Source organism: Branchiostoma floridae, chromosome 6, assembly GCF_000003815.2.
Source record: "Branchiostoma floridae strain S238N-H82 chromosome 6, Bfl_VNyyK, whole genome shotgun sequence".
In the NCBI taxonomy this organism is placed as follows: Eukaryota; Metazoa; Chordata; class Leptocardii; order Amphioxiformes; family Branchiostomatidae; genus Branchiostoma; species Branchiostoma floridae.
Genome location: NC_049984.1, coordinates 7,137,749 through 7,149,389, shown reverse-complemented (window position 1 = coordinate 7,149,389; position 11,641 = coordinate 7,137,749). Strand labels below are relative to the sequence as shown.

Sequence of the window (11,641 nt, the reverse complement as noted above, 5' to 3'; positions counted from 1 at the left end):
CATGACTTATAACTCAAAAGTAGACGTCTTCAAAGAAAAGATGAAAAAGAGGACCGGCAACTCTAAAGAGGAACTTTGCTGTACGACAGCCAACTAAAACATGACACAATGTTTGCAGTGACAAGGTTAACAAAAAGTGTATGGTATATATTACACCCGGAAAGATTTCTTCCGAGAAAAACACCCCAGCCATTTGGTAATAAACAAGTACATGTACCCAGGGGGTTGTTGGGATCGCTAACAGACCGTGAATGCGTCTTTAAGAAAAAAGTTGAGCTTGTTTCTTGAGGCAGAAGCGCGAATGTCAGCCAACATGGGGACGTTCGTTCTGATGTCCCTGTTGTTTCTGGCTGTTTCTCCCGCTGTCGAGGGACAGAGCGCGATGTCCGCCGCGGTGGCGACTAATACACTAAAGGCGGCTCTACCTACGCCCAACAAGGCTGTCGACATCATCTTTGCTCTAGACCGCTCTGGGAGTGTTGGTTCATCTAACTACAACAAAATCATCGATTTTGTGAAGGCCGTCCTGAGCCACTTCAGTGTTTCACCGACTACAACTCGCGTAGCCGTTGTGTCTTTTGGAACGGACGCTAAAGTCGAGTTTGATCTTCTTCGATGGACATCAAACAACAACAACAAGTGCGAATTACTTCGCACCTACATACCAAAACTCAAGTACACGGGAGGTGGGACCAACACAATTGGAGCTCTCAATCTCGCCTTAGCATTGCTGAAGAAACCTGGGGTCCGATCGACTTCAACGAAGGTGGTGTTTACGATAACAGGTAAGCCGTTTCATGATCATGAACATGAATATTTCTCATTAACCCAGCATAGAAACAAATCATGTTCTGACCTCTTCTGCATTATTTTCGTGGAACAAAATTTTGGCCTACAGTAACTTCGGTTATTGATAAATGGACTGAACATTCATTTCAAAATGCCTTTCCTTTTCCGACTGGAAATGAGCCTTGAAAACATGTTGGTAATTTTGATGGTCTACCATGCAGTCGGACCCCTACATGAAGCTTACATATCGTACACTCGTGCCACCTAAGATGCGCCATTTGGTGGATATAATCGTTTGAGATATCACTATGTCCGTTATGAAGATCTAGATCATCTGATGAGTGCTTATATTTTGTTCAATACTCCGTCATTAGGGTATTCAACCATTTAACCATTAATTAGCCTTCGCCTTCCTTTCCCTGATTGGCTGGGTCATTGATTCTATTAACACTTGCTAACGACTGCAAGTGTGGAGTTTGGTGGGGTCACGGAAGGTCACGGCGGAGGCAGAAAGAAAACCAATTTCACTCAGAAAAGTGCAGAAATTAATCATTTTAAAGTAGTTTACGTCAAAAATTTTACTCGAATCATTTTACCAAATATCCAATGCCTATCTTTACAAAATTTCAGGTAATTCAATTGTAATACATGTACCAGGGAATAGTGGGCCAAAAAATACCGTTTTGGTCCAAAAATGACCATAAAACCTTGATAGAACCATTTCAGCGGCAGATATGAACAAAATGAAAAAGAAAAGCGTCCGAGTGTATTGGCCTACTCTACCCCTGTGCTGTCAGGTCATTCGGTCCAGGAATGACGGATATGATTCAATTTAAAGACGTGACAGGAGAAGAAACATTACGAATACAATATATTTCACCATACCTATGATATGGCTGAAATATAATGATTCGTCTACAATATCCCAAGTGACTTGAGTGATAGATATTATGAGGCAGGGATGTCATGTTTCCAATATTGGTGTTTTAGTTTCTTTATCAATGGTGTCTTACGCAACGACACAGTTTAGCAGATTAGCACATTTTGAAGAAGAAGAAAAAAGTTTTGTACCGATATGATGTACCAGTCTCTACACCTAATTGTTGGTATGCCATACTACTGTGTGTGTTTAGTCCATTGTTCAACAACCTTCCTGAACACTTCGATTACATATTGAAGGCAATGTGTTTGGCCAAACTTTTTATTCGCTCACTCACATCAGTTTGGGGTTCCCAGTTGATGCCATCCATATAATCAAATCAACATAGCCTTACTTGTAAAACCTGAGACCTTTCTTAGATTTCTCTCTCTCTCTATATATATATACATGTACATATAGAAATCTCTCTCTATATCTATCTATCTATCTATCTATCTATCTATCTATCTATCTATCTATCTATCTATCTATCTATCTATCTATCTATCTATCTATATATATATATATATATATATATATTTATATGGCTATGCGACTCTATACTCCCCGTGGATTTGTTTTACGTTTTAATGTAGATATGGGAGTCAATTCATCACCTTATGGCCTTTGTCTTGAGCAAATAAATCAACAGATCAATGTTTGTGGTCATGTTCGAGAAGGGCAAGGGCTATCACGCAAGTATGTTGTCACAACAGACAATTGGCTCTGCTCCAAGCTTGACTACGCAGAGCAACACCTGTTTGTCACGCTTAACGATGCTTGTCAAATTGTGATATATATATATATATATATATATATATATATGTACAAATTGATAGAGCTGATATATATATATATATATATATATATATATATATATATATGCTTTGAAATGGGCCAACTTTGAAATGGGCCAACTTTGAAATGGGCCAACTGGAATGAATGAAATTTTACATTTCACAAGCTGTTACCGTTTAAGGTCACCTTATTTCCGTAACTATCATAGCAATCTACCATTCAGGGCCTTTTAGAATAGAGCTGTTACAATCACACTTTTCATTTATCCAGTCACCTAAGATTGGCACATGCCACTAACCAACTAGAGTTCGGCGACCTCATACCTCCATGAAAATTTAGAGCTTTTGTAAATTTTATGCAATTAATTAACATTGACATAATTTTTGCATGGTGTTGTTCATCATTGACTAGCGTACACATGTCACAATAATAAAATTCCCATCATGAATCATAAAGAGGTTTTGCAATTTGTACATAAATTATGCAAATAAGTTCCTCATTACCATATTTGGTTTCTGCTTATATTCCACCTATCATGATCAACAAGTGTTACATTTATTGAAGTCCAGTTATATTGTAAACAATGGAATTATACAAGTTCATCATTAATGATGCAAATTAACTCTTCATTTGCATAACATACATATCATTATGAACATCTTTGCCCAAGCAATCTGCATGCCTAAAATGATGTCAATCCGTCGATCCTGGCCTTTCTGCAGTTATCCTCTTCGGAGTGTCTTGACAAAAAGCCCCTGCAGTTCCGAAATTAAATGTTAAGGGGCTGAAACTTGCCCCACTTTGTCATGACACTGCAAGCTATCTACCACCCAAATGTCAAGACCCTTTCACGTCCAGGACAAGTGATACATAAACAAGGTAGAGAGTATGTTTCAGAATTCATAACAAACACCTGCGACACATTGATGTAAGATGTTTATTGATTATGCAAAATATATATAACAGTGCTCACTATTGATGTCGGTATCGGCTGCAATATCATCAGCAGTATCACCTAACTTTGTCAAACATGTAAATAGTAGCCTGTATAACTATCCAGCTTCCACAGTTCAGGCTCGACTTAGAGAGTTGACACGTACATTGTACACTTTGTACTTACCGGTTGGTCTTCTCTTCAGTCCAAATAAACTCCCTTGATATTCCAAGACTCCATGTAGAACAGCAAATTCCAACAAGAATAGGCATAAAACTCGTTGTTATAGCCAGAGAACTGTCCTGTCCGTGCAGTAACACTGTGTATATTGTTTTGCATGATTAGTATTTTATCTTGTACAACATTGTCTAAGGTATCAACATACCAAAAATCGTGAAAATCCGTTGCTCCCTTCTTGAGTTATCTGCTTCAGAAGTTTTTGACAAAAATGCCCCTGGTATCCCCAAACCAGACGCTAGGTCACTTATTCCTGAGCATAAGAGCTATCAAACACCCAATAATTGGGACCATAGCTTGTTCAGGACACGAGATAGCAAAACCGGAAGTTGCGCTGCAGTACCAAGGATAGCCGCTAGGGGGCCCAAAATCTAATCACTTCCAGCTTTCATCACACCCTACCAACACACCAAGTATGAAACTAATTCATTCAGCCGTTCTTGAGTTATCTTGTTGACAGACAGACAGACAGACAGACAGACACACACACAAACGCAGGGTAAAATATAACCTCCATGACATTTCATGGAGGTAAAAACTAACAGATGATGTTATAGTTTACATCAATATTCACTTCTGGAAAATGTACCTATGACGCTGATAAAACATTCCCACCGTGCCGTTTCTAATAGATTATTCACCTAAGGTCCTAAATTACTTATTTCATTTCTAGCTATGTATGTGTAACGTTACTACTATAACCAAGTTGCATTGTCACAAAATACAATAAGAGTGTATCCGAAACTTCTCAAACTATGGTGTCCACCCACCCATAAACAATCTCACACTAAACCCCATAAGCGACGTAAAAACAGAACAGGAAACTCTATCATACCCAGGGCTCGAAATACCTTTTTCTGCCATACCTGCACTAGCTGGTGCAGGTAACATTGAAAATTACCTGCACCAGACAAACTTTACCTGCACCACTCTTAATTTAGACAGTATGGATCGTACTAAAATTGTTGAGGAACCATCGCTTTTTTTCCTTTTATACTTAATAGATGGTAACAGTCAATGCAGCTACTAACAATCCACATACACCTACATCATAGGACATTTAGGTATAAAAACCCAGTACATGGACCACTGCAGGTTAGGTGCAGGTAAACACCAGAAATACCTGCACTAACCTGCATACGCAGGTGGTTTTTCGAGCCCTGATACCGATTGCCTCCGCCTGGTCAGTTGTTACCTTCGCCGAGAAGGTTATATTTTTGGTTAAGGCCTCATATTCTGTCCCTATAAGTAGGCAAAGCAGCATATAACTCGAGAAGCTGTGTATGAATTTTAATGATATTTGCTACTTAAGAAGCGGTGGCGGACAGGAAGATCATGTTCGAAAATGGTTGGCGTAGCCTTTTTCCGTCAGGGCGGTAGCGGGCCAAACGTGTGCGTCCGCTTTCTTGTGAACAGCATAACTCAAGAACCCTCCAATGAATCCTGATGATATTTGGTAGGTGGGTGGGGGTCAGGAAAACGAAGGTCAAGTTTGATAATGGGCCCTCTGGTTGCTGCCTAAGGTACTGCAGCAAAACTTTTAATTTTGACACTTCGTGTTCTGGACATGCTGTGGTCATGATTTTTGAGTGATAGATAGCCCTTGGGGCAGAGAGTAAGTGCTGTGAGTTTGGATCCCCTGGTGGCTTTTTTTGTACTGCAGGAACCGATTCTTGTCCTTTCAAACTTAGGACAAGAATAACCCGAGAAAGTGTTGACGTGTCATCATGATTTTTGGTATGCAGTAATGACTTGCATAATGTAATATCAATTATGCAAATCAGCGGCTAATTTGCATGATTAATGAGGAAAGTTCATAAATCCATGCCAACAGCATATAACTCGATAAGCTGTATATGGATTTTCATGATATTTGGTATTGGAGTAACGGTTGTAGAAAGGAAGGTCGAGTTCGAAAATGGTTGGCGTAGCATTTTTTTTCGGTAGCAGGCCGAGTGTGTGCGTCTATTTGTTTGTGGAATGCATATATATATGCATAATTTGAGAAGCCTTCAATGGATCCTGGTAATATTTGGTATGTATATAGCCTAAGTGAAGACTTACATAATGGGATACGTTTATGCAAATTTACAGCAAATTTACATACAAGCAGAAACCAAATATGGTAATGAGGAACTTATTTGCATAATTTATGTACAAATTGCAAAAGCTCTCTATGATTCATGATGGGAAAGTTTACAAATCCACTGCATTCCATGATAGGACTTTCAAACGTGTGACATGTTACTGAGAAAGAGAGAAATGTCAATATATGTTAATTATGCAAATGACGTCCTCATTTGCATAATTAATGAGAAAATATTCATATGTTGACGGATCGTCATGATTTTTGGTATGTAGACAGACTAAGTGATGCCATACCTAGTGCAAATCATCAGTTAATTTGCATAATTAATGAGGAAAGTTTATAAATCCACTGCAGTGCATGATAGGACTTTCAAACTTGTAGCGTCTGTTTGTTGATAGCGTTTGTATGTACGTTTGTGGAGAACACATGTTCATGCAGTCGTTTGCTATTGGGGTAGAGAGAGTACTCTTTAGCAATACATGAATAAAACCTTAAAGTCTTGAATAAGGGCATGATTATTTGGCGAAGGGATGTGTTCGTGGAACTCTAGTTAGCATTGCATTTATCGCTCCTTCGTTGATTTGCAGACGGCAAGTGGAACGTAGGCGGAGATCCCTCCTCGGTAGTACGGACATTGCAGGCCAGGGGTGTGTACATGTACGCCTTCGGTGTAGGTGCCTGGGGCATCAGCAGTTCCAGACTTAGAGGTCTGGGCAACAAGGACAGCCATGGCCACAAGTACGTCTACTTGTGCCTGGATTTCAACGTTCTGTCACAAGTGGCCAAGAGACTGAGAGGAGGTAAGAGATATTGTTTTGCTGGTGCTCTTTTATTTTCTTCTAATGTCAGGAGCCAATCAGAATTTAAGGCTGCATTAGGGTATTAGCTGTATGTTGTAAATATGAGCATTTTCGTTACTCGCGGATCGCACACAATACTATAGGGCGAGCCTAATGGTACAATATAATCATGTTAATGACCTGGTTGTAGATGTACATGTAGGTTGCTTTTTTACCAGCACAAAATACTATAGGGAAAGCCTAATGGTATTGTGTGCGAGCAGCTTGACAAAAGGCTAGGGAGAAAAATTGTGCATTTTTTTTTCGCGAAAATGTTACCTTTCTAGGTTTTAAACGACTTTCAGTGATCTTTAGACAAAAACATAATACACAATATATGTATTTATACCCTCAATGATCACGATAGTGTATGGTTCTTCCTTTGGAACATAGTATATTGCGATTTAATAAGACCAACGTTTTAATGTCCAAACTGCAGACCATCACAAAACCGATTACTTGCCATCCTACACAACACGCTGTTATCCCCGCTGTAACCATGCGACGCGCTCCTGCCAGTGCGATGTCTACGGTGGAAACTACGCTTGTGTGTGCCAGAAGGGGTACGATTGCGGCAATAGACGCGATACAAGTGAGTAGCAGCAGAACAAGTGTCAACGAGCTGACATTCTGTAAGGCTCAATGTGTATACGTACACTCCTGACTTCCAGCAAATTTACTTTCTTCCTCCACACTCCTCATGTTCCCATAAGCGTTAACTTTGTTTGAATAACACAAGAAGTGCTGAATGGATATCCATTATTTCTTGATATTGCTCATCGCTTGAGATTTTGGTCACTTATTGACTTCATTTCAAACCATAGGTGACCCGTGCCCCCTACAAAATTCCTTTAAGTATTTGCTATATAGTTTTATCGAGTTGATGAATAAATTGTTGTCTCTTTTTCTTGTGTAAAGTAAGCCATCCATTGCAGGTTTATTTTTTCTGTTACGGGACAAAGCGAAGGACGAAATGTCATGATTTTGGGTTTATATGTTTTATAGAATGCCCCTTGAACAGCTACAAGGACACCATCGGGACCGGTCCGTGCATTTCCTGTCCTACAAATTCCTTGATTTCAAGAACAGGCGCCACCAGCAAAACTGAGTGCAAGTGTAAAGCCGGCTATCAGCAGGTTGGCTCACCCATCCAAAGGTGTAAACGTGAGTAGGCTACTTGTCATTTCGATGTTGGTGATATTACACCCCCCCCCCCCGACAAATGCAGAGCAGAACAGAAGTTTGGAGACCCCATACCTCCATGAAATATTTAGGGTCTTCATAGATTTATTGTTTCGTTTTGCAAATAAGGCATTAGCGCAATCTATTTTATTCATGATGGTCTTCTTTTCCAAAAGTGCCTATATCGTACGTATAGAAGTCCTTTCGTTTGCCAAAACTCCATGTTTACATTGTATCACAAATGCAAATGATTGTATATTTACAAAATGGCTTGTACATGCATCGTGTGTACACCTTGAACTACCTTGCACAAGTAATCTCCACTAAAGGATTGTTGCACTTTCATATTTATGATGCCAATTAGACTCTTATCTTTATATTTAGTTTCCTTTGATGTTTTACATGCCATGGATATTCCCAACAGAAGCCATTGTGCCGTGTTCTATCCCTTACATAGAACCTTTCTGACGATTACCACATAGTTTCCAGGAGTACGTCGTCTTCAGTCTAAGAACGCGTTCACAAAGTATTCTATAGATATATAGAATAGGGCTGCCCGCCCTAACCCGGGACCTCAGCTCCCCCCCCCCTACTTTGCCCCTTGCGGGGTTATATGGGGGTAACCCATGATGATGATGATATGATACACTCTACTTGTGTCTTCTACTACAGGAATCACATGTTCCAGACCATCTTACGATACCACCGCCGTGCGAGCCGTATCCTGTGTAATATGGACAAACTATGGCGACAGATGCAGCTTGGATTGTCAGTCAGGTACTTTCAATAATTTATTTATTTTTAGTTATCCACTATTAACTATCCTCACGTCTAAAAGCCAGCATTAGTCTAGCATCGGCATACAATTAGCTATCGATATCCTTTTACAAATTGTCATCTTATTTGTCTGTCAAGTGTCCGTTGAAAAGTATACTTTGTGCCCATACTTGTCATATTTATCCATGTAAATTAAAAAAAATGTATATCTAAAACAGACATCTATCATTTATATTCAATTGAATGAGACAGATCCGTCTTTGATGGAGTTGTATTTTTTTGTTTTGTTTTTGGAAGGTTACGTGTTTGTCGCAGGGGAAAAAGTGTTGACCTGTGGTGGCTCTGGCACATGGAATGGAACACCATTGTCCTGCAAAAGTGAGTATTACAAGATGCTATATGTTGATTATATTACATTGTATATATTAACTTCTTAACGTTAATTCTTAACTTTATGGGCTTATCAAGTACAATTTGTCAATCATCGCATAATAGTGCATGTAAAACCTCTGTCGCCTTTTAGAGGTCACGTGTCCGATCTTGACCGCACCACAAGATGGGAGCATCGGCCCCTGTGGTAACAGATATGGCGACACGTGCACATTCCAATGCGACTACAGCTTCAAACTGTCAGGATCAGCTACAACCACCTGTACAGCGGCGGGGTCGTGGTCTCATCCAACTCCAAGATGCAGCAGTAAGAATCAATATTCTTAAGTCGGGGGACCACGTGCAAATTGAGATTCTAATACTTGGTACTAGCAGTCTTGGCCTTAAGGATATCCTTATGTATTTCATTTGCATTCGTGAAAGAAAACTTAATCTAGATTCGGGCATTTTACAAGTTATCTGTACTCAAGACTCGTTGGTTAGTTGAACCATGACGAATCAGCACAATATTTGCGTAATCATAATTACAAGGCTAATTGCAATTACAATGCACAAATCTATAGCTAAGCTTACCCGTTAACGTCACGATTTAACCATCCAACATGGCGTATACTGCCATAATCACGTGAGTGTAAAGACCTTACGTCTCATCTGAGTACCTACTAGTATGAGTTCATCCATGTTTTCGCGCCTCACCAGCACGACATATTCCTTCCTGCAACAGAGCTTTCATGCCAGAACAGTGAGATTGCAGACCCATCACCCAACGGAGTCCGAGTCTGCCCTGGGTCGCACACTGAAGTCGGTCATTCCTGCTCAGTGACCTGTAACACCGGCTACCAGCCGAGAGGACAACAGGTCTCCACATGCAGGGCAGTCAACGGAGTCGCAGGATGGGACCGTCGTCCACAGGCGTGTCAAGGTACAAACATATGTTTTGCAATGATATGTCTATTGCTCGACAGTTTTTTCGTTGGCCAGAAAAGAATTGTAAACATTAGAGATGAGTAACTCACTATAGACTAAACTAGTCTACAACCTGGGTTGGGATACATTTAAAACAGAACAACAGTGCTGATAGCCTCACCATTCTACAGAAATCTAGACAGGCCCCTTGGTCCTGCCAGTCGATACATGTTTGCAGACTATAGCTGGTCCACGCCAATCACGTCACAGCCATCTGAACTCATACAAACCAATCAACGTCTGTCAAGGACTGTTGCAGATTCTCTTACCTCACAAGAACAGTCATAGGCTGGAACTGTCCACAATATTCAATCATTCAAATATCAGATCCGGTCAAGTTCAGGTAGAAAGTTTCCATACACCTTTGACTGCGTATTGGCAATGACTGCGTAGCACCACTTTCTGGGCAGTTGAATGAAGCGGTGTTGCCCAGTATTCATATTCAGGATTCCAGATCAAGGTCTCATTTGATCCTTTCTGGGGCACGTATTGTTTTCAATCCCCCACATAGGTAAATACATCTTTGTAAATCACAAATCAAGGTGTTAAATTTCCCCACGTGCAGCGATAGCAGAATGCATTCTCTCCCGAACTAATTGATTATCTACTTTTGATATCGCTTACACATTCTATAAAATCGTACTTATCCGTACAGCTCAAATTCAAAAGCATGAGCCTATCGATGCTGCACATCTTCCATAAAAGTTGTCATACCTATTAAGTAAGCAATTAATGTCTATTCTTCTACCTTTCAGTTGACAGGTGCACCCCACTGACTGATCCATCAGACGGAACAGTGTCCCCAGTGCTGTGCAAAACGTCACCGGAGTACAACACACAATGTACTTACGGCTGCAACAAACAGTACACCTTACATGGACCAACATCCAAGACATGTGAACCTGGTGGGGTGTGGTCATCAACTGATGTGAACACCTGCAGAGGTACATAGTTCAGTGTCTAGTTCTAGGAAACTTTAAAAAATTATTTGCACCAGAGAGCGTAAATTCAAGACCAAATATAGACGGATACAGTCTAAGCACTTCAGACCCTTGTTTTTTTGTTTGTTCAATGCAATAGTCTGATAGTTTTAGAACCAAGTCAAAAATTCGTTGGTTGGTGGTTGGATGGTCGATTGCTTGGTGACAAAATGGAACGTGTTGGTAAGATACGACAAACGATCTACAACCAAATGAATTCACAGGCCACATGACCACCTTCATTGCGAATGGTAGGAACAGCATATGTGATTTAAGTGGTCAGTAAAATGGTAAAGACATACCAGCAGATTTATTTTCACCTTTTGTTTTTTCAGACGAGAAGGATCCAATATTTCCAAATTGTCCTAGTGACATCACAGCTGTTGCCCCGTCCCAGAAGACCGACGCAGAAGTTTCCTGGCTCGTCCCGGTGGCAACCGACAACTCTGGATCAACTCCAACGGTAGATGTGGACATAACGACCTCTTTGGGGCCGGTAAACTTTCTACAGCGGACTCCACCAATCTGGTTTCCAGAAGGCCAGTACACAGTCACATACACCGCAACTGATCAGGGAGGAAACAGAGCAACTTGCGACTTCTCCATACATGTCCAAGGTACCAGTGAAAGAGAATAATATTATTGAAGAAGTAAATACATAAACTGCTTGATTAGAAATGGGAAGAACTTACCAAATGATATTCGACAGTATTTACATAGAGCAGGACATAAAAATATATA

At 40.3% G+C, this 11,641-nt stretch overlaps 1 protein-coding gene across 1 annotated transcript; it reads left to right on the top strand.

Annotated features, from left to right (window-relative positions):
• Positions 1 to 263: 263 nt before the first annotated feature.
• LOC118417563 (sushi, von Willebrand factor type A, EGF and pentraxin domain-containing protein 1-like) lies at positions 264 to 11,537 on the top strand. The gene is made up of 10 exons (XM_035823157.1): positions 264 to 785; positions 6,354 to 6,566; positions 7,045 to 7,197; positions 7,611 to 7,769; positions 8,460 to 8,564; positions 8,862 to 8,942; positions 9,088 to 9,261; positions 9,679 to 9,876; positions 10,676 to 10,864; positions 11,236 to 11,537. The coding sequence occupies exons 1-10, from the start codon at positions 302 to 304 to the stop codon at positions 11,535 to 11,537; spliced, it is 2,058 nt and encodes a 685-aa protein (XP_035679050.1). The 5' UTR covers positions 264 to 301.
• Positions 11,538 to 11,641: the final 104 nt, after the last annotated feature.

Coding starts and splice junctions, on each gene's coding strand:
- LOC118417563 (XM_035823157.1), top strand. CDS start 302: ATGTCAGCCAACATGGGGACGTTCGTTCTGATGTCCCTGTTGTTTCTG. Junction 8,565..8,861: donor CAGCTTGGATTGTCAGTCAG/GTACTTTCAATA, acceptor TGTTTTTGGAAG/GTTACGTGTTTGTCGCAGGG. Junction 9,877..10,675: donor TCGTCCACAGGCGTGTCAAG/GTACAAACATAT, acceptor TCTACCTTTCAG/TTGACAGGTGCACCCCACTG.